The sequence below is a fragment of the Falco peregrinus genome, chromosome 19, assembly GCF_023634155.1.
Source record: "Falco peregrinus isolate bFalPer1 chromosome 19, bFalPer1.pri, whole genome shotgun sequence".
Lineage (NCBI taxonomy): Eukaryota > Metazoa > Chordata > Aves > Falconiformes > Falconidae > Falco > Falco peregrinus.
The window spans coordinates 1,130,811-1,152,904 of NC_073740.1; the positions used below are offsets into that span (position 1 = coordinate 1,130,811).

At 60.1% G+C, this 22,094-nt stretch overlaps 1 protein-coding gene across 3 annotated transcripts; it reads left to right on the plus strand.

Moving 5' to 3' along the window:
* Positions 1–1,217: 1,217 nt before the first annotated feature.
* Positions 1,218–19,934, plus strand: SP1 (Sp1 transcription factor). Of its 3 annotated transcripts, XM_055792172.1 has the most exons (7): positions 1,218–1,346; positions 2,483–2,577; positions 3,266–4,450; positions 4,550–4,751; positions 15,333–15,501; positions 15,657–15,856; positions 15,969–19,934. In XM_055792172.1, exons 1-7 carry the CDS (start codon positions 1,340–1,342, stop codon positions 16,286–16,288), a joined length of 2,178 nt encoding a protein of 725 aa, XP_055648147.1. In that variant the 5' UTR covers positions 1,218–1,339; the 3' UTR covers positions 16,289–19,934. The 3 variants fall into 3 exon arrangements, with proteins under 3 accessions (XP_055648147.1, XP_055648145.1, XP_055648146.1); XM_055792170.1 differs by having other exon boundaries at positions 1,219–1,346; positions 3,266–4,751; XM_055792171.1 differs by lacking the exon at positions 1,218–1,346 and adding an exon at positions 2,826–2,957 and having other exon boundaries at positions 2,093–2,577; positions 3,266–4,751.
* Positions 19,935–22,094: the final 2,160 nt, after the last annotated feature.

Sequence of the window (22,094 nt, forward strand, 5' to 3'; positions counted from 1 at the left end):
AAAAAGACATTAAATGTCATGTCTCGTCCTCCCGTGTCCCTCCCCGGCTCACGGCTGCCCGCGGCCCGCGTCCCGACACTGGGGTGGCTGCGTCCCCGAAGCCCCTTGTGCCTCGGTTGCCCCCCAAAAACCCCTTTTTTTGTAAACCGGAGGGGGTTTGCTGTGAACCCCCCCAAAAACCTGCCACCCCCTATTGCCCAGAGCAGGCGTGACCCCAGGCCTGAGGGGGGAGAGGCTCAAGCGTCACAGCGGTCACAACCCCTGTCACGACATGGCTAGGTGGCGTGATAGGACATGGGACATGTCGCGGCAGGGACCCCAGGGCCAGCTGCGGTGACAGCGTCCCGGGGACATTTTACACAGCAACAAAGCCCCGCCGCAGGCCTGCGGCGACGTGTCGCTGCGGGATGGCAGCTGTCACGACAGCGGCTGGGGTGGGTCGTGACAGGAAAAGGTGACGGGGGGGAGGGGGGAAGCGGCGCTGTCGTAACACGGCCCGGCTTACCGAGCCGGCGGGACCGTCCCGGGGCCGCCGCTCGGCCTCAAGGGCCTGCACGGCTACGGGGGAAAGCGGCGGCCGCGGCTGGGGCGGAGCCAGCGCCAAAATGGCGCCTTTTCCGCCACATTCCCGGCGCTGCCGAGCCGTCCCTCCAAGGGCGCAGCCCAGCCGCTCGCCCCGCCTCCCCGCGGCGTCTATTGGCCAGTTTGAGACGGATCGTGGGTCTCATTGGCGCGGCGCCCCGCCGCGGCCGACGCCTCCGAGCCACCATTGGGCGGCGCGCCCGTCAAAGCGCCAGCTCGCCTTCCCCCGCGGCTAGAACCGCGCAGCCGCTTGGCGGGTGCCGCCGCCAGTCACTACTTCACCCCGCCTCCCATCCCCCATTGGCGGCGTGGCGCGCCCATCACGCCGCAGCCCACGCCGCCGCGGCCGCTCCCATACGGGGTCTCCCTGCGAGCCCGCGCGGGCGCCGATTGGCCACGGCCACCACCGGCCCGCCCCCTCCGCTCCCCCATTGGCCTCCGCCCGCGGCGCTCCCCCTCCCCCACGGGGCGGGGCGGCGGGGGCGGAGTTCCGCCCTCCTCCCTCCCCCCTCCGCCGGTCCGCCCTCGCTTCCTACTGGCCACGCCGCCCGTCACTCTCGCGCAGCGGCGGCGGTCTATTGGCGGAAGCGGGCGCGGGGGCGGGTCGCGGGGCTGGGGCCGCGCCGCGCGGCTCCCTCCCTCGGCAGCCCCTTGGCGGTCACCGGCGGGGTTAGGCCGCCTCGTCAGCGAGCCGGGCGCGCCCGCCCCTCTGCCCCCCCGCCCCGCCGCCGCTCGGGCTCGCCCCCCCCCGGCCACCATGAGCGGTAAGGACGGGCCCGCCGCGCCGGCCAGGAGGAGGGAGGGGGACGGCGAGGGGCGCACGGCCGCCCAGGCACACGCAGAAGACGGCGCCCGCCCGCTCGGAGGGGCCAGAGGCGGCCCCGCCCCACGCCGGGCCGGGCCCCGCCGGGCCGGGCCTCGCCTCGCCGCGCCGGGGGGGACCTGCCGGGGGAGGGACCCGGGGGAGGGGGAAGGCCTCGGGGGAGGGACCCGGGCCGGGCCTGGCTGGCAGCGGAGGAGGGGGCGGCGGGGGGGGGGGGGCGATGGGGGAGGCCCCGGTAATCAGCGGGGGGGGAGGGGGGGGAGGGTCCCGGGGGAGCGGGCGCGGAGTGGAGGGTTTTTTTCCGGGGGGGGGGGGGCGGCTGTGAGAGCAGATACCGGGGGGGGCGGGAAGCGCCCCCCCCCCCCCCCCCCCCCCGCCAGGAAGGCGCCTTGCGGCGGGGGCGGATGCGTGAAGAGGGGGGCCTCGCGGCGTGGGGGGGGGCGTGGGTGGGAGGCAGCCGTGCCGGGGGGGGTGCGTGGGAGGGGGGGAGCCGGGGGGGCGTGGGGAAGGTGTGACCTGCTTGGGGGTGTTTCGGAGGGGTCCAGGGAAGCGGTAGGGGGGGGTTAACGGGGCCCTGGCGAGGGGTAATGGGGGGCCGGGGGGTGCAGGGCTCCCCGCGCGGTGGGATCGCGGACGCGCCCGGCCGGGGCAGCCCGGTACCCGGCTCGGCGGCGGGGAATCCCGTGGGCAGGGCAGGGGGAGGTGGCCGGGGGGTGCGCGGAGGGCCGGGGCAGGGGGCGTGCTCCCCGGCCGTTGGCGAAGGGAAGGGGGAGGCCTGGGGAGGACCTCGGCGGGGGCCAGGGAGTGTCCCGGGCGGGTGGGGAGGGAGGAGCTGGAGCCTGGAGCAGGGCCGGGTCCTCCTCCGCTGTCCTGCTGCCAGCTCCCCTTGGCAGCTCCCTCCGGTTCCCAGCCCCTTCCCGAGCAGCAGACGGCCCCCCCGGGCGCCTGCCATCCCCCCTGCCTGCCCAGCCCTGCTGCCTTCCCTGCCCCTGACTCCCCCTGTGTCCTTGTGCTCCTCGTCCCCTTCTCCTGCCCAGAAATGTCTTTAACTCCCGCTGTCGTTTCCCGCCCGCACAGACCAAGAGAGTCCCGAGGAGATGGTGACAGTGAAGCCTGAGAAGGGCGAAGGAGATGCCAGCAGTAACAGCAGCACAGGCGGTGGGGAGGGCCAGGTGAGTGCAGGGAGGAGCAGCCCCGAGCTGGCGGCCCGCTGGCTCCGCTTGCCCTGGGGAACTCGCCGTCCCCGTGGCAAAGTCCAGGGCCGGGCTGAAGTGTTTGTTCGGCCCAGCCGAGCATTACACCGGCTCCTCTCCCCCGGGAGAGGAAGAGGAGGGCGAGTGCATGCCGGGGGATCATCATGATGCCAGACGACCCGCCGGAGTGCCGACCTGCAGCGCCCGTGGCTTCCCCTCCTCCCCAGCCCTGCACGGTGCCCCCAAAAATGTGACAGCTCCCCCACTCCCAGGAAACACCGCAGCCCCAGCTGGCCCTACTCCACGACGGGATGCCCAGAGACAACTGTACTTCCCCGGGGTTGTTCTCCTGTGGGGAGGTAACACCCACTTTGGGGTGGAGAAGAGACGTCTCTCCTTGACTTTCACATGCAGACTCCCTCCCCTTTCCTCTCTCCCGGAGGGTTTTTCCCTGTGGGTTCAGTCTGTCCCGGCCTGTGTCTGGCAGTTGCATTTTTCCGGCTGTGGGTGGGTTTTCTCAGGAAGGAGTGTTTATCTTTTCCAAGTACACTCCTCCCTGCTTTCTCTTTTAATGTTCTTTCCCCCTCCACCCCCCCCCCCTGTTTTTTATATTTGGCCTGCCCATCGGGCTGCCTCCTACGTCCTTAACTCCTCCTCTCCTTCCCAGGAATCACAGCCTTCCCCGCTGGCTCTGCTGGCAGCCACCTGCAGCAGGATCGAGTCTCCCAATGAGAACTCCAACAGTTCCCAGGGCCAGCAAGGCGGGAGCGGTGAGCTGGACCTCACAGCCGCCGCCGCTCAGATCGCCCAGTCCGCCAACGGCTGGCAAATCATTTCTGCCGGCTCCAGCACGCCGACAGCCTCCAAGGAGCAGGGCAGCAACGGCGGAGATGCCTCCAAAAGCCGGCCCGTGAGCGCGGGGCAGTACGTGGTCACAACCGCTTCCAACCTGCAGAACCAGCAGGTGCTCACGGGCCTGCCGGGAGTTATCCCGAACATCCAGTACCAGGTCATTCCCCAGTTCCAAACCATTGATGGGCAGCAGCTCCAGTTTGCCACCACTTCTGCCCAAGTCAACGTGCAGCAGGATGCCTCTGGTCAGCTCCAGATCATCCCCGGCACAAACCAGCAGATCATAACGAGCCGAGCAGGGACGAGTAACCTCATCGCCATGCCAAACCTGCTGCAGCAGGCCGTCCCCATCCAGGGTGTGGGCTTAGCCAACAACACCCTCTCAGGGCAAACTCAGTATGTGGCCAACGTCCCCGTGGCTCTGAACGGCAACATCACCTTGCTGCCTGTCAACAGCGTGGCCACCAGCCTGGCCCCCACCTCCCAGACGGTCACGCTGAGCAGCTCCGGCTCACCGGACAGCAGCTCCCAGCCAGCCACCTCGGGCACTGCCATCAGTTCCACCAACACGGCCACGTCTCATGCCAGTTCCAGCGCCTATTTTACCAACGCCAACAGCTACTCCACCACCACCACCACCAGTAACATGGGCATCATGAATTTTTCCACCAGCACGACGGTGGGAACCAATGTCCAGGCGCAGACGCCCCAGAGGGTCAGCAGTGTCCAGAGCTCAGACTCTCTGCAGAGCCAAGTTTCTGGGGTGGCTTTGCAGCCAGGGCAGCAGAAGGAGGGGGATCAGAGCCAGCAATCGCAGCAGCAGCAGCAGATCCTGATCCAGCCGCAGCTAGTCCAAGGAGGGCAGGCCATCCAAGCCCTCCAGACCACCCCTCTCTCTGGCCAGACCTTTGCCACTCAAGCCATCTCCCAAGACGCCTTGCAGAACCTGCAGCTCCAGGCTGTCCCAAACTCCGGGCCCATCATCATCCGAACGCCTACGGTGGGTCCCAACGGGCAGGTGAGCTGGCAGACCATCCAGCTCCAAAACCTTCAGGTTCAAAACCCCCAGGCTCAGACAATCACCTTGGCCCCCATGCAGGGAGTGTCACTGGGGCAGACGGGCAGCACCAGCACCACGCTCACCCCCATCGCCTCCCTCCCCAGCGGCACTGTCACGGTCAACGCTGCCCAGCTCTCCTCCATGCCAGGCCTCCAGACTATTAACCTCAGTGCCTTGGGAGCGTCTGGGATCCAGGTGCATCAGCTGCAAGGGCTGCCACTGGCCATAGCGAACACTGCCGGTAAGTTGTTTTGTCTCAGTTCCTTTTCTGTCACCGGGTGGAGGAAATTGAAGGCGAAACGATGTCACCCAGGCTGCATGCAGCCGGCTCCATGCGCCGTCTGGACTCTGGGGGGATTCAGGGTGCTGGCAGAGCTGTGCCAGGGCTGTGGCTGGGTGTGATCGATGCCAAAGACAGTTGGCAAGCAGGCTGGCATTTGTGCTGGCCCTGGGAAGGAAGTATTAAACCTCTGCCGATTGCCAGGATACACTGAAACTCGTTCTGGGGATTTTCTGATCTGATTAACTCCTGGGCAGCTGATTGCGTGAAAAGAAACGGAGGAGATGCCAGTGAACGAGGAAGGAGGGAGATGTGCAGGGAGGAGAAGCAAGGGAGGAGGGAGACACCGCAAGTGGCATGAAGGGTGAAGGTTTTGTGCGAGGCCGCTGTCCTGCCCCCATGGCTGTTGGGGAGGGGGGGGTCTCGGCTTGGGGTTGGGGCATGGACCTGAGTCCGGCTCAGCTCCTCGGCTGCGGGAGCCTGCAGAAAGAGTCACAGCCTTATAAAACTCAAGAATAACTGAAATCCCCCTGTCCTCCCCCTAGGAAACAAACAAAAAGCCTTGGGGAATTTCCTTGCAGGGGCGGAAGAAAGGGCTCTTTAAGTGTATATTTAGCCTCAAGTTGGGTGCTGGTGTGGGACACTGTGATCTCATTGTGGTCCAGACGGTTCCATGTTCACGGCTGGTGCAGGGCACCGTGCTCGGTCCCACCTGGATCAGTCCTGTCATCTCCCAAAAGCTCCCACCAGGCCGGGGATGGGACACAGGGGGGTGTGGACACGAGGTTGTGTGCTTGAGGCTGCGTGTCTTCCCCTTGGAAATGCTGTGCCTGCCTGCACGAGGGGGCTGTAAGCTCCTGCTGTGGAAGAAATCGGTGCTGAAAAGGAGCTCCACTTGCTTTTCCAGTGTTTTTCTTCTTCGTCTTTTTTTTTTTCTTTTTTTCTTTTTTTTTTTTTTGTTCTGGCTCTGGCTAAAAAGGCAGTTGCTAGATTTAGTCACAGCTGAGAGGCAGCAAAAAATGTTGCTCAATCCGACTCGTGCTTCCTTCTCGCGAGAGGAGGCGGCTGCTCTCCTGGAGTTGTTTTGCAGCATTATTTTGGGCTGTTGCTACAGCAGCTTGGCTTGCAGGCATCCACGGGTTTATTACAGACTGCGCTGCAGTCGGGATTAGCCTGATCCTTGGACTTCCCTGAGTAGAGAGAGACCCACTTGTGCTAAAACACGCTCGTTTTTGCACCCAGAGGGGAGCTGACAGCGTGTCACCTCTTTTATACGTGGAAGTGCAGGTGGCAGAGGGTCCCTGTGGCCTCTGCCCACCCGAGTTCGGTGGGATCCCCTTGCCCCACAGCCCGCTGGGGCTGCTTGTGTCGAGGCGTGCTTGTTTCTTGTTTTGAAGGTGCCTGGAGAAACGCATGGGCAACTCCTAGTTCCTGTATTTGTGCCTGACTCTGCCCTCAGAGGTGGGGCAGGGAGGAACGTTCCAGAGACCACCCATCCAACGAACTCACACTGGGAAGCCACCTCCTCCTCCTCTTTTTTTTTTTTTTTTTTTTTTTTTTTTTTTGCTCAGCAGCACATTTAGCTCTTGATCCGCGGTGACGAATTCACCATCTGACGCTGGCAGCCGCACCAAGAGCCGCAGCCGAGGGCCTTGCTCTTCCTTAGCTTGGAGGAAGTGACGTTCAGACGACGCTTTTGATGTTGTTCAGTTTGAAAAGCCAGAGCAGAGTTCAGGTTTCAAAGGGCTGGTGGGGACTCACTGAGAGCCCCATCTCGAGGGAACCGTAGGTTGGGCTTCCAGGACGAGGCCCCAGAGGCTGCGGCTGGGACAGAAAGCTTTCTGGCGCTGATCCAGTCGTATGGTTTGCGTGGTGTAACTCCGAGCTGGAGGAGGCTTTTTCTCTTAGCTGGGTCTGTCAGGATGTGGTGATGGATCTGTTTGTCTGCCTTGCAAATGGTCCCTCTTCCGTGGGTGCTGAGCCCCTGTGGACCCTACACTGGGTGCATCACCTCCATCCACAGCATGGCCTCGTAGCTGAGCCATCCTCTGCCGCGCTGGGGGGCTGCGAGTGTGGACCCCTCCCGGTCCGAGCTCTCCCGATGGCAATTTAAGGGAGCAGTTTGTTGCCAACTGTGCCTGTTGTCCAAATCACTGAACATTTTTCCATGAGGAGCCTCCTCTTCAGCTGCCGCCGGCTCTGTGAGTGCACACCACGTGTGCTGGAACTTTCTGTGCTCGCTTTCTGCTCGAGGCTAAGAGTTGGGAGGGCTTTCTGTAGCAGAAAAAGCTCCTCTGCTTCCAAGGGAAGTGGATGGGAAATAGAACCCAGGTTTGCTTGGGAGGAGAAACTGGCAGCTGGTCGTCCCGGTCCCTTGGGTTTTGCCACGTGTGGCAGGGAGAAGGGGGTGTGTGGCGAGGGGTTTCGGTAGCAGAGCATGTGCCCCAGCTGCCTCCCTGTTTCGCAGCCGCCGTGTTTCCTACCGCTTCCCTGCAGATCTGCTTTAGTGTAGCTGCCTCGAAGAGCTCTGCTCGGCTTCAGGGCTGACAGCCGCTCCGCTGTCCTGGCTCGGCCGCTGCCAGGCTGCAGGAAGCTCCAGGCCGTGGGCAGGGGGACTTCTCCGGGCTGTGGCCTTCAGCCCCTCGTGAGGTCTGAGGGTGAGTTGCTGAGGAGGTTTCTGCTTTTCACTTTCCATTCTGCAAAGTGACAGGGGGAAAGACCCCCCTGGAGAAAAATGACACCTTGAAAAGGTCTTCAAAAATCAGATTTTTTGCTCCTGGGTGTGAGGCAGAGCTGGGTGCTCTGTGCAAATGTAACTCGGCCTGTGTTTGTATTAATTAGGTGGTTTGCAGGCTGCCACCTCCGCCACTGCCGCCTCCTCCTCGGCCTTAGATGGGCTGTGAATTAGCCCTCGTGGCAGAGGCATGAGAAGGTCTGTGACCATCATGGGTTGGTATGTGGGCCAACAAGCCTTGTGGCCGGCTCTGCTGCGAGGGGAAGGCAGCCCCGGAGCGGGTGAGGAGACGTCCTCGGCTGGCGTTGCCCAAAACCCGTGCGTGGGCTTGCACGCCGCTGCTCCCCACGCAAGTGGGCAGCAGGGCTGCCCCTGGGTTGAAGGAGAGAGGTTTTTGGGTGCTCTTCTGTGGGTGTACTAGTGCAGAGGTGGGTGTTGTGACACAGACGCCTCGGTGGGGTCCTCACCCCAGAGAGCAGCGTCACCCAAATGTCACCCCAGCACTGGCCTGCTTGGGGGGGTGACATCGTGCATGAGGCCCCTTCGTGTGGAGGCTTTGTGGCAGTCGGGGTGGGGGCGATTTCAAGAAGTTTGCGACACTGGGGTTTCTCTTCCCCTTTTGACTGAGCTCTAGGGAGGAGGAGAGGGACTTTTTTTAGCTCTGTGTCCGTGTAGTTTTGCCAGTGAAGTGGCTCTGCCCCACGTACCTGTCCCTGGCAGCGTCCCGCTGCTCGGAGCCACGTGCCTTGGAGATGGAGCCCTGCCTGGCTGAGGTATGTGCTGGGTAAACAGGCGTCTGCCTCTGCCTTCCCATTAGGTCAGCACTGCAGTTCAGCCCCTCATCTGAGCCCCTTGTTTTGTGAGCGCTAAAGGATGTTTTATTCCAGGGGGAGGATGGATGGGGCTGGTAGGGTGTCTGGAGCACTGGTGGCACCAGGGAGATGTGCCAGCCCCAAGCCGTGCTCCTGCCCGGGGCGTTTTGGCAGCACCAGCTCCCTCTTGGGGCTCTGTCTATCATTTGGATGAAGCTTGTGGTCTAATCGAGCAGTGGGACATAGCAAGGACATCTTCCTGAAAAAAAGCCTTCGTGGGGGAAGTAACCCTTCGAAATCTGTTTACCAAATGCATCCCCAGCTCTCTGCTGTGACTTTGTTCTTACAGGGCTTTTCCCAGCCGTCGGGGCACTGACACAAAGACCTGATTGTCTCCTATTTTCTGTTTTTAAGGGAAGCTTTGTAGCAGGGCCTTGATGAGACATCCACATGGCATCGTCTGCAGAGGGGAGGGGAAAATCGGAGTCAATCGCAGGCCAGCAAGCCCTGACAGGATCTCTCCTTAACACGCTGTGATTGTTTGTTTCATTACACCCATGACATCGCGTCACAAAATAATTATATTGTGAAATTTCCTTCTCTAAACTCTAGCTGGGCTGGACTTTAGATATGCTCCCAGCTTCCTTGGCTGACCTCTCTCTTGGCCATAATAAAGAGGGTGGTTTACTGAAGAAATTACACAAATCCCGAGAGATCCTGGGGTCTGCTTGGCAAAAGGGAGCGATCCCAATACAGAGCTGCTGCATGGCTTCGTCCCAGCGAGGTTGTGCCCCACACAAATCTGCCGTGGGCCTGGGACTCCATGGGGTGGCTCTGCTCCTCCTCCTCCTCCTCCTCCTCCTCGAGGCTGGGGCTCGCCCGCCCAGGAATGGGAGCAGGTTGGCAGCCGTGCTGGTTGGACTGGTTGGGTGCTGTGTACCCTGTGACTCCCTACAAAAGGGTTTCCTCGCCCAGCCCCGGACCGTCTCGCTGGGCCCTAATCTTCCCCTTCCTTTTATCTGTGCTGACCTCAGCCCCGCCGCCTCCTCGCCGGGGAGCATAGTCTTTATCGCCCCTTCGCAGGAGCTGGAGCCTGGCGCCCGAGGACCAGGGGTGGTTTCAGTGTGGCTCCTTTCCCCAGCATCGGCTCTCAGGGCACTGGCTCCCACCTCAGAGTGGCTCAGGCCATCCACCCATCTCCCCATCCCAGCGCAGGACATCTAGGATAGATGCCGCGAGCGATACGGGCACGAATTCCCCCGCTCTGCAGAGGGGCGTGATTAAAAACACGGGCTTTGTGACTCGGAAAAAGCATCCGCCCTTGACTGCGGTGGGGAGGGAGACAGACAGAGGTTCAGGTGCAGCGAGAGATGCCTGCGGGGATTTCCCTGTCTCCTGGGTGTGCTTTGGGCTGGGCTCGGGCTGCAGCTCTCCTCCTCCTCGGTGGTCACGGGGATCGCCCTTCCCCATCTCAGCTGGGCACTTTCTTCCTTCCTGTGCTCTTGACACATCATTGGGGACTTCTCTTTTTAACTAACCTGATTTCTTTTCTGGAGTGGTTTGGTAGGACCTGCCTATGCGGCGGGGTGATGGTGGTCTGGTTCACCCTGGCAAGGCCACGCCAGTGAAGGCTTTGGCAGGTCTAGAGGCTTCATCCCAGTTTTGCGGCAATCCAGATGGGAATTAAAAGGGCAAAGGAGATCCGTGTTTCAGTTTGCAGCGCGACAAAGGTATTTAGCAAGTCCTGGGGGGTCAGGGATCGCGCAGGTTGGACGGGGTGATTTCCCAGCTCGCCTTTGCCTCTGCCCGTGCGTCACAGGGCTAGGAGATGCAGCTCTGGCTCCCCTTGCAGCCCACCTCGTTCTTGACCCAAAGCTCCGTCCCTATTTATTTCTTCTCCAAAGGAAGTGTAATTTATTGTGACGCACAGAAACCTCTAACAATTAAAGGATATCACAGAACTTGCCGTGTGGCTTTTTAAGTCATTAAACTCCAGATTAAAACGCAATTACTCAACGTGCTGCAGTCAGACTTCAAAACTGCACCATCTTACGCAGCCGGGCACCGTGTGTTCCCTGCTCCACCGTCCGTAACCTGCCGTCCTAACTCCGAAGAATTACTAAGTGAGAGCTCAGCTAATTTACATGAATGACTTCCTACTGCAGATTAACTCATTTTGCAAATTAGCAAGGAAATCAAACGAGATAAAAATCAAGGGGACTGCATTACAAAACCTGCTTTGTTCCTTTGTATGTAGCAAGTGCAGCTTAATTGTCTTTGATCTGTCTGGAGCAGAGCTGGTGTGTTTTGGGGAGAGCAGCAAGCACCGGCGAGGTGCTGCCACGCTAAAGAGCAGGAGGGAACAGGGAGAACTTGAGCTGTGAGCTGGAAAGGTTTGATTTTGGGGTGGTTTTTTTCAGGCGCATGCCTGCTGTCTGTTGTCTGCTGCAAGAGATGTGCCGAGAGGATGGGGGAGCCCCAGGGCGGTGTGCCGCTGGGTTTTGCTGCCCTTTCTTTTCGCCTTAAAACTTCCTCTTGCCTCTTTTCATTGCGCCTGGAAGCTGACACCGGTTTGTCATGCGTGCCCCACTTTGCGTGGTGACGACTTACCCCGCTCTTCCTCTCCTGCCTCTGCAGCGTTGCAGCTGCCAGTGTTGCAGAATTTGCACAAGAAACTGCGTTGTTTGATTGGGTTGGTTTTTTTTTTCCCTAGAACCTTCCTAAAAATGAACATTGAGTCTGTTTCCCCTCTCCTAAGGTCAGCTGGGGTGGATCTAAAAATGCTCCTCTCTTCTATCCACAGGGCATTTCTCACCTCATTTTAGTTTGCTAAATAAAACGACTAAACTGAAGTATTTTTTTCTCCAACAAGCAGTTAGAAGACAAGAAACACCTTGTCTTGAGAGAAGTCGCAAGCCAAGACTTGGGTGCTTTGGTCTTTTTAGTGTAAGACCAGCAAATGACTCCCCCTCTTCTGGGGAGGTCTCGGCAGCCGGTACCCCCACCCCGTGCTGCTGGAGCAGGGGCTCCTTCGGGCAGAAACAAGTCCGGTGCCGCGGCCAGGCACGGCAAAGCAGGGTCAGCTCCTGTCGCCTGTCTTCACAGGGAAGTCCCACTTTGCTCCCCAGGGTTTTCCAAGGATTAAATCCCCCTCCTTGCTCTATTAATGTATTTTTTTCAGGACTTCAATGACCTGAACATGGACCAGGGGCTTGGCAGCCTTCATGAAAGCTTTAGTCTTAGAAGTAATCTATATTAGTGGAGATAATAAACATAAATTATCCAGATGATTTCTCTCTGCCAAGCTTTCCCCTGAAACTGCAATATTCTGGAGACTTCGGCGCGTCCTGATATGCGAAGAATGAAGCGTGTATGTACAAGATCTGTCTTCTCTCGCCGTAATTTATTTATACCTTAATTAGATGTGAGCCATAGATTACCAGAAGGAGGATTTGGGTTTTTTCCCCTCCATATGACATGCCAACAGACTATAAAATGCTGTGTAGGCTTTTGCATGTTTGAAGGTTGAAGCCATTCCAAGACATCAGGGCTGGATTCTCCCCCTCCCAAGCGTATTTTGGGGAGAGCGTGTGTGTCTTCTCCTTCCTTTTTACAGCAGCTCTCCCTGGACAGCGCATACGTGACAGGGAAATCTCTAATCTGTCGCTGTAATGCAAGCTGTTGTCGTTGGCTTATAAAGCTTAAAAAAAACCCCCAAAGCCTTCCTGGTTCCCTCCATGCTGGTTTTAGACTGTAAACATATGTTGCAAGAGCTGGCGGGGGGGACCAACTGAAAAGGTTTTGTCCTAAAATTGCTGGACTTTGCAGGGAGCGCAGGAGTTTTGCTGATGAGGTACGGGAGGACCTAGCCAAGATTTCCGAGCGGTGCTTAGAATTGTGTCCCCTTTGGAGGGACAAACAGTTTCCTTCCTCCTGTGCAGTAGTGCGCCAGAGCTGGCCTGGTCGCTGCTGCTTGTTGGCCAGCAATATTCCTCTCCACTTTGGTGTCCCAGTGCAAGGGCAGACACAACCTACGCTGTTGCAGTTACTAGTGCTACTGCCGCGCGGGAGCCCCGTGCCGGGGCTGGACTGGTCCAGGCGTATCGGTCATGGGTGTTACCTGCAGCATCTTTCAGCCATGATACAGCTGAGCATTCCCTCCTGCCCTGGTGCGGACCGGAGGGGACCATTCGTGGGGTTATATCATCTTTGGGGCCAGCACCATCCTTTGACACGTGATGCTGGGGCCCTGACATGCCGGCACAGCCCCTCGCCACACCACAGATGACATCCTGGATTCTGCCTGGGATGGCGGCACGTGCCTCGTCCACCTGCGGACAAACGGGCCCCAGCGTGACGTAAGTAGAGATGAGGCGAGCAGATGAGTCAGGCTTCGTTGCCTTGATTGCAGCCCTTCTGGTTGTTGCTTTGGTGCTCTGGGTGTCTCGGTCCTCAGTGGCAAAGGCTTGCCTGGCACTGCCCTCTCCCAGGAAATCTGGACCCCTGCGGACGTGGGGGCAGAGCAGCCAGCCCTAATCCCGAGCCTCCCTGTGTGCGTGCTCCTGCCTGGGAGAGTGAAGCTCCTGTCGATGCCGCTGTGGCCCAAAGGAGTGGGATCAAAGCTGTTCGTCTCGCTGGAGGAAGCCCAGCGGTGGAGCACAGCTGGGCTGTGCCATGCAGGTCATTGGCAATGCCACCGCGGAGCTGTTGGGCATCGCGGCGCGAGCTGGCCGGTGGCCCAGGTCGCCAGGGATCTCTTCCAGGTGGCTCTGGTCCCTTCTGGAGCGAGGGCCCCTGCCCCAGCCCCTCCGTCGAGCTCTGCCAGGGTACCACTGACACCTGCTGGTAACAGCCGAGCCGTGGGGCCGGGGAAGGCTGCCAGCTGCCAGAAACTTCTCAGGCCCCCCTCGCTGGCTCCAGGCTCTCAAAAACTCCCTTGCAGCCGCAGGAAGAGCCCAGCGTGCGGCCAGCGGATGTTTTGGGCCAGTGTAAGCCTAAAGTTTATCCTCCTTCAGCGCCTCTCCTGTGGATGCTTGCTGTGCTGCCTCCTGCGTGGCTACATGGAAAAGCAGGTTTTTAAAGCAAAATTTCACCGCTTTGCTGAAGGTACTTGTCCCAGCAGGGCTTCTCAAAAGGCTGTGCTGACCTCCTGCGGTACCACCACCAGCGGCAGCATCTCGGTCCCCATGCTGGGGAGGTGGCCTTTGTACCTGCAGCCCTGTCATCACACGGCTCTGGATTGTATTTTGGGAACGCCAGCTCTGGAAACCACAGCTCTGTGATGTTTCTGCTCCCTGTTTAAGAAGCAGCTTCCAGGTGCTGGGAAGAAGAGATGGAGCGAGTGAGCCAGTGTTCCCAGGGCAGCACGACATCCCTCACGCCCCAGTGTCCCCATCAGCCTTTGGCAGGGCTGGCTGGCACGGTGCTTCCCCTTAACTCATCCTCGCTGGAGCCAGCCGGGCAGCTGCTGATCAAAGCAGCATCAGGAAATCCCCCAGATGGGTGTTTTTGGGCAGGACTCGCCCTGACACCCTCGTTTCCCAGCCATGGGAGAGGATCTCTGGAAGGAGCAGCAGAGCACGGTGTCGTTCGCTGTGGGGGACAAGCGCACCCATGTATGTGTTTGCACCCACGTGTGTTTTTTCTCAGCCCTGTGTTCAGACACCACCGTGTTTGGGCAGCGGTCTCAACCCTGGCTGCCTGCTTGCGAGGGAGTTGATAGGAAAAAGGTGAATTTTGGGCTTGAATCACAGCCTGTAGCCAGCCAAGGATGCTGCCACCCATCCGGCGGAAGCGTCTCGGCTCTAAATCTGCTGTTAGACCTATTGGCATATGTTAATTGCAGCTGAAAAGAGATTACTCAGCCTGTCATCTCTGCGCCCGCTCTGGCTTTTCAGCATGAAAATAATCAAGCAGCGGAGCTTGAAGGGAAATAAAACACTTGTGAAGTGTAGATGGGGTTATTGGAGAAGCAATTAGATGACAGCATAAGCGTAGAGCAATAAAATGGCAATGAAAACTGATAGGCTTAAAAACTTCCTACCCCTCAGCCCCCCCGTTACGAATGGTTTATGTTTGTCTGCATTTGGGAGCTCGTCAGCACTACCCTGCGGTTCCTACGGCTTTTGTAATTGGGAATTGCTCCTCGAGAGAGGGAGGGACCATGCTCCGCCAGCAGCGCCAGATGATTTTTCAACTTTATATATATATATTCCTTTCTGTAATCGCAGTAATTAACCAGTGAGCGCATGCCGATAATATCTTTGCTGATGGATGCTGCTGAAGACTACGGTCTTCCTGCCCACTTTATTTATCGCTGCCTTTTTTTGGGGGTGGGGGGAGTGGTTGGCAGGAGGGTTCACATCTGCTCTGTAGATTTGCTCCTGGATTGTTGCTTTTGTCAGGTTTAAGCCGGAGAGATGTTTGCAAAGGGAAATCTGCCTCTTTCAGCCCAAAAAACACAAAGAGGGGGGGGGAGGAGGGACCCTGGTGAGGTCGGTGACACAGTGTGATTTGGAGAAGCCCCGGGGTTCCCTCAGCAATGTTTTGATGCTCAGTTTAGGTTTTTGCTGTTTTCCGTGCTAGGTGAGCTGGAATAGCCGGAATAGCGGGCAGGCGGCTGGGGGGCGCAGGGGGGGCTGTTTCTCCTGAGACACAGCTCTCTTCTCTCATCTGGACAAAAGCAGAGGACACAGACCAAAATGTGGGGCGACACTGGGGGGACCCCACTTTGCTGGGGGCTGTGGAGAACACGGAGAGCTCCAGGGCTTTAGGGAAAGCTCAGCGGGGGATTCTCAGGGCTTGAAAACACCGGAGCCGGTGGAAAGCCAAGGGAGAAGCTGGAATTAATGACTTCCTACGGCTCGATCAAGCTGAGACCCTCCCGGCTTTGCAGCTGCAGTGGGGAAAGGCTGGGAAAAGCCCCTCTTGCTTCCCTCTTGCTGCTGGGGGCTTTGCCGATGAGGACCCACAGTAACCTCCTGTGTTTTCTTCCAGGTGACCACAGCACTCAGCTGGGTCTTCACGGCACGAGCGGAGACGGGCTGGGAGACGAGAATGCAGCTGTGGAGGAAGGAGAGACGAGCCCGGACCCGCAGCCTCAGCAGGGACGGAAAGTGCGGAGGGAAGCATGTACCTGCCCCTACTGCAAAGACAGCGAGGGAAGGTAAGGCTGCTCCACCACGGATCTGGCAACCTCCGAGCCCCTGGAGAGGGCTGAAACCCCAGAAGTGCCTTGTTTGGTCCCATTTTCCCTCCCTCCAGCCAGCTGGAGCTTTCAGGTTTGTTTTAACTCTTACCCTTGGACTCTGGGTTTTTTAGGAGCTCTGGGGATCCAGGTAAAAAAAAGCAACACATCTGCCACATCCCGGGCTGCGGGAAGGTGTACGGCAAAACCTCTCACCTGCGGGCTCACCTGCGGTGGCACACCGGGGAGCGGCCCTTTGTCTGCACCTGGATCCTCTGCGGGAAGCGCTTCACCCGGAGCGACGAGCTGCAGCGGCACAAGCGCACACACACAGGTAGGGCCTGGGATGCTGCTTCCCCTGGGATCCTTCATCCTCCTGCCGGCCTGGGCTGTGATGGGAGCCAGCCTGGCCACCGCCTCACCCCTCTTTCCATCCCTTCTCCCAGGGGAGAAGAAGTTCGCCTGCCCGGAGTGCCCCAAGCGCTTCATGCGGAGCGACCACCTCTCCAAGCACATCAAGACCCACCAGAACAAGAAGGGAGGCGCGGCCAACAACGTGGCCATGAACGTCTCTGCCGTCCCCATGGACACGGGGGCCTCAGCGGAGGGTAACGGCGGGGCCACCCCCTCGGCCCTCATCGCCACCAACATGGTGGCCATGGAAGCCATCTGCCCCGAGGGCATCGCCCGCCTGGCCAGCAGCGGCATCAACGTGATGCAGGTGGCCGACCTCCAGTCCATCAACATCAGCGGCAACGGGTTCTGAGGGCGAAGCGGGACGTGGGCACCGGCGGGCGACACGGCGGCGCCGGGCGGCACAGGGCCGAGAGGCAAGCGGAGACGGAGACGGGAGCTACTTTCACCACGAGGGCGGCTCTCCCTTGTCGCCCTCCAGCACTAAAGCCCAGCTCCTCTTACCTGGGATCGCAGCCCTCGAGCTGTCCAACCTCCGGGGCCCGGTGACCACACACGAAGGCCAGAGCTATATATATTTTTTTTTTTTTTTTTAATTTCGGCTTGACCTTATTATGATTATTTCCACGCCCCCTCCCTCCCTTCCTCCACTCCCCCCCCCGAGATCCGTCTGCCCCTCCGTAGCTAGCCTTCAACGCCATCATGCCTTGGTAAAAGTATACAATTCTTGAAATACTTTTTAGCAAAAAAACCACAAACAAACAAACAAAAAAACCAAAAAAAGAAAAAGAAAAAAAAAAAGAAGAAAAAAAGATTCTATATTATTATTATATATATAAAAATATAAAATGTGTTTGTTTGAGAGAGGAGAGATTTTGCTGCGACCATGGCTTGGTCTCTTTGATGCCTTATTTTGGAGCAGGTTGACCCTCTGGGGCAGTTCAGACAGTGCCTGAGCTGTCTTTCAGACCTTGTATTACATTTTACATTGTAATCTTAAAGGAAAGAAACCACCCCAACTCCCCTGGCCTTTTTTGTACGCTTTGCTTTTAGGTTGTTCTTTAATTTCTTTGTAATTATTTGGTGAGGGTTTGTTTTTTTGTTGTTTTTTTCCGACACCACCCCCCCCCCCCCATCTGCCCCTTGTAAAAACAGCTGCCCTCTCCTTGCTCTTCACTGGACTTTTTGATCTTTATTTTCCAGCCATCTTCTTTGCGAAGATCCTTTTCCTTTGGCTTTTCTAATCCTCGCTCTGGCAGGCTGAGCGGTGACTCTACACGTGGAATCGATTTGTTAAAGGGTTTCGTGCAGGTTCACTCAAACTATTCAGCAGAGGGTCTGGGACCCGGTACGGTGGGAGACGGCTCGGGAGGTCCTCGGGGAAAATGTCTATAGTTTGGGGTTTTTTTCCGGCCGCTGTTGGTCTTAAGAATAATAATAATTACAGAAAATCAGCGCCCGCAGAGCTGGTCAGTGGAAGACGATGCTCTTCCACCCCGGAGAGGTCCCAGTGGCGAGGGTGAAGCATGGAGGGGACACACGATGGGGCCGTCACCTCCTGGGTTTTGCTGTGAGGCTGCTGGAGGTGGCTCCTCGTGCTTCCTCCTTAAAAAAAAAAAAAAAAAAAAAAAAAAAAAAAAGAGGAGGGGGTGTTGGAAATGGGGACGGTTCCAGGAAAACCCTTTTGGTTTTCCAATGCCCAGCTTTTCCCACCCTGGGAGGACCAGGACGGCTCAGTCCTCTTCCGTTCTTCCTCCACACCCTCCTCTTCCTGCTCCGCTCGAGACAATATCTGCCCTTTCCCCTCTGGCTGTAAGCAGGCAGGGGCTCCCTGCCCGCCGCGGGGGGTCCTGCGCCGCCCCCCCGACACTGGGGGGGATTTCATCTCAGGGTGACGCAGAGCTCACGGGGAACCTTCACCTCATCCCCAAAACAAGGCAGCGGTGGGACATGGGTCCCTGCTGCCCCCTCCCCGGCTGCAGGGAGGTCTCCGGTGAAACCTCTTCTTGTTTTCAAGCAGAAATTTTGGGGTGAGATGAGCACGAAGCGGGTGTGAGCGGCCAGGAGAGCGCCCGGGGGGGCTCGGAGGGGGGCTGAGCCGAGGGGAGCAGGCTGCGGCGGTGGGAGCGAGGTTCACGGGAGGAGAGGGTGCTGAGCTCCCGTCCGCGCGGCCGGGGCACCGCATCTCCCTCGCCGCCCCACCCGGGGGTCTGCCCTGGAGTTTTCTAGAAGCGTGTGATTCCCCTGCCTGGGGACAACCAGGAGGCTGCTCCGCCCGGGGGGCTCCAGCGCAGCCGGGACCACCGGGGGGGGAGGTGGCAGCTGGCAGCGGGGGGCCAGGGTTGCTCAGGGGGGCTGGGAAGCCCCTTGGAAAGGAGTTCAACCTGCGCCCCCCCCCCCCCCCCGGGCCCCCCCCCAGACCCCCAGGGGCCCAATTTTCTACCAGACTGCTCGGACGCTTCCCATGGCAGGGTGGGCTCGCCGGAGCCGGGGGCTCCCCCCGAATCCGAACCAGGACCCCCCGGGGCTGATCCATCACGGCAAACCCCAGCCAAACTGTGAAGCGTGAAGGTGTTTTTACCTTGTGGTTGGTTTGTTTTTTTTTTTTAATAGAAGAAGCTCTGCAGGGAGGGAGGCGGCGAGCCTGGCAATTCCTCCGGCCGATCTTTCCGCGCTCTCTCTCTCTCGATATATATTTTTGCATTTGTATATTTTTATATAGGAAACTTTAAGCATTTGTATTTTAATAATCTGTGAAGCACTATGAGTTCCCCAGCGCGTCGTGTCCGTCTCCTCCCCTCCTCAATACTGGAAGCTACAGAGAATTGGTAGAAAATAGGATATTTTTTTTTTTTATTTAATTGTTGATAATTTCTTTTGGGTTTGGTTTTGGTTTTTTTTTCCCCTCACCCCCGTTAACGTGGGGGTCCCCGAGACCCCCCCAAGCCCCCTGCGCTCACCGGCTCTGCTCCGTCCCAGCCCACCCTGTGCCGAGCGGGAGTCAAGTGCCAAACCCCGATCCCGAGACCCCCGCCGAGGGGACGGGCTCTGCGTGGGGTTTTGGGGTGTCCCGTGCTGTGTGTCCCCCCCGGTGATTTCCCTGTTGTCCCTGATGGAGCTTAATTTTCCTATGGGAAACGCAGCTGGGAGGGAGGGGGAGCCCTTGGCGGGGTCCCCCCGGGGTGGGCTGCGCACAGAGCCTGGGGTCTTCACCCCCCTCTCTGTTTTGGGGGGTCAGAAGATCGGGGGGTGGGGGGTAGGGGGGAGCAGCTGGACCACCCAATCCATCCCCATTTTGGCTCTGCAGCTTCGGGCCCCTCCCCTGCTCTGTGCACCCCAACCCCCCTCCCCAAATTCTCCCAGCAGCCCCCCAGAACACCTCCAGCCATTCCCGGGCTGGGGGGGCGGACAACGAAAACGTGCCTTGACGAGGGGGTGACAGGCTGGGGACAAGCCCCTGCTCCGTCCCCACCTCCCCCAGACTTTTATAGGTGTTGGGGGGGCAGGGGGGAGAAACTGGGGGGGGCCGGGGCCATCCCCAAGGCTTCCCCCATCTCCCAGCTTTAATCCACCGTTGTCACCCGTTAATCTCGGGGGGCTGGGGCCAGTTGTCTATGCAGCGCGGGGGGGGGGGGGGCGGGGGGTCCCGCAGGATCTGGCCCCTCCACACCGGCAATAATTTCTCTCTCCTTGTCAAGACTGTTTGATCTTGTCATGTCTGTGCTATATATAATTTTTTTTGGGGGGGGGTGGGGGGTGGGGGGTTATTTTTTTTTTTTTTAAATCTGGTGGCTGATGTAATAGCATTCAAAACGTGTTTTTGGGGGGTTTGTTCAGGTTTGTTCTCCCCCCCCCCCCCCCCCCCCCCCCCCCCCCGAAGTGCTATTTTTTTGTACAAAAGAGTTAGATTAAAATGTTAGTTTTTTGGGGGCTCCTTTGTAAATGGGGAATGAACGATTTCTTTTTGTAATAAACACGAGTCGCTGGCATTGTCTGGAGATCTGGCGGGGGGGTCACCTGGGGGAGCACGGCCCGGGGGGAGGGGGGGGTGCGCTGTCTGTCCCGGGTGGGGAAACTGAGGCACAGCACCAGGTAGAGCTGGGGGCGGAGGGGGGGGACCTGAGGCAGGGTGCTCAGCCTGGGGGGGGCGGCAGTGCCTTGGGGGGGTGCTGGGGCTCTGGGTGATGCAGGGTGGGGGGTGGCTGCTACCCAGGGTACCCCATCCTGTTCTCCTCCCTGCTGCGGGGGCAGCACCTTCCTCCTCCTCCTCCTCCTCCTCCTCCCCGGGGGCTGCCTCCGGCCAGGGCCTGCTTTCTTCTTCCCACCGGCCCCCGCACGCATCCTGCCAGCTCCCTCCTGCAGCCGGAGGCACCCATGGGGCTGGCGCCGGGGCCACCAGGTGGGTGCTGGGGACCCCCCACCCTAGGGTGCTGCTGGTGGTTGTTGGGGGGTGGGAGGGGAGGAGAGGAGGATATTTTTGGGGGGTGGGGGGCGTGGCTTGAAGCCATCATCACCGTGTTCTGCCCCCCCCACCCCAGGCCCCCACAATCTCAGCTGCGTCTCCTACAAGCATCCCAGCGTGCGGGGTGGGTTGGGGGGCCCAGGGGGGGCCAAGGCTGGCACCGTCCGCTGCCCCCCCGGCCAGTGCTGCATCGGCATCTGGAACCAGAGCCACGCGCTGGTGCAGGGTGAGACCCCCCCCACACCCCCCTGGGGATGTATCCCGATATGGGGGGGGCCTCGTCCTGTCCTGGGGGGGAGAAGGGGCCTGATCCTGTCCTGGAGCGTTGGTGGGAGAGGGGCAGGGGCCTGATCCTGCCCTGGGAGGGTACTGGGGGGGGCAGAAGGGGCTGGGGCAGGATAGAGGGGCCTGATCCTGCCCTGGGAGGGTAGTGGGGGGGGGGCAGAAGGGGCTGGGGCAGGATAGAGGGGCCTGATCCTGCCTTGAGGGGCCGTTGGTGGCCGGGGGGAGGTGCTGGGAGGCCAGAGCCTGGGTCCCTTCCCAGCTGCTGCGCTTGACCTTGGCCTTGAGAAGCAGCTACAGAGGCGCTGGGACGGAGCAGCGCTGCAGGGGGGGGGGCTGGGGAGGGGGGTCCAGCCTGGCCCCCTGCCCCTTCCCTGGGCTTGGGGGTCCCCTTGCCAGCACCATGGGGTGCCCCAGTGATGGTTGCGGTGTCCCCAGGCTGCTGGGGGGGGTGGGGGGGGCCACCTGCCCCTCTCCCACCTGCGCCCCCAGCCCCGCGGGACCCCCCGGCGGTGCCGTCCTCGTCTGCCTCTGCCACGGCCACCTCTGCAACGGCAACGCCAGCGGCACAGGGACGGGGCTGGGGGGGCCCCAGCATGGCCCAGGTGCTGGGGGGCACTGGGGGGCTGGATATGATCCACCAGGAGGCTGGGGGTGCTGGGGGACGCTTGGGGAGAGGGGCTGGGGCTGCATGGGGGACTGGGGGGACCCATGGGGACCTTCAGGGGACACCTAGTGGGCTGTGGGACCCATGGGGGGGCTGGAGGCCTGGGGGGGAGCGACTTGGGACACATAGGGGACCTGGGGGCGGACTGGGGGGACCCATCGGGGGGACCTGGGACCTATAGGGGACTGGGGAACCTGTGCGATCCAAACAAAAGGGGGCCACACACCCGGCCACCTGCGTCCCCACCAGGCGTGGGGGGGGCCCCGTGTCACTGCAGCCTCTGTCCCCAGTGCCCGGCCCTGTGGGGGCTGTGGGGCCCCTGTGGCTGTGGGGTGCTGGCCCCCTCCTCCTCCTCCTCCTCACCTGCCTGGCCATCCTCGGTAGGGATGGGGACATGGGGTGGGATGTGGGGACCCCCAGGCACAGCCCACCCCCTACCCTGTGCCCCCTGGGTGTGGGTGTCTCCAAATGCTGCGTCCCTGGTGTCCCCAGGGTGCAGGTTTCCCAGGGTGGGGGTGGCCCCAAGCATCATGTCACCCCTGGGGCAGGGGGGTCCCTGGTGTCCTGGGGAGCCCTGGGAGGAAGGTGCCTGGGGGGGTTGTCCCCGGTTTCCCCTGGATGCAGGCGTCCCTGGGTGTGGGGGTCCCAGGGTGCCACATCCCCCCTGTCCCCAGGGTGGGGGGGCTCCTGAGAGTCTCTGGTGTCCCGAGGTCCCCCCGGGTTATGGGGGGTCCCTGGGGGGGGGGG

Excerpts from the sequence above, each read along its gene's own strand:
- SP1 (XM_055792170.1), top strand. Across the intron at positions 4,752-15,332 it reads GGCCATAGCGAACACTGCCG|GTGACCACAGCACTCAGCTG; the intron begins GTAAGTTGTTTT and ends GTTTTCTTCCAG. Across the intron at positions 15,502-15,656 it reads TGCAAAGACAGCGAGGGAAG|GAGCTCTGGGGATCCAGGTA; the intron begins GTAAGGCTGCTC and ends TGGGTTTTTTAG.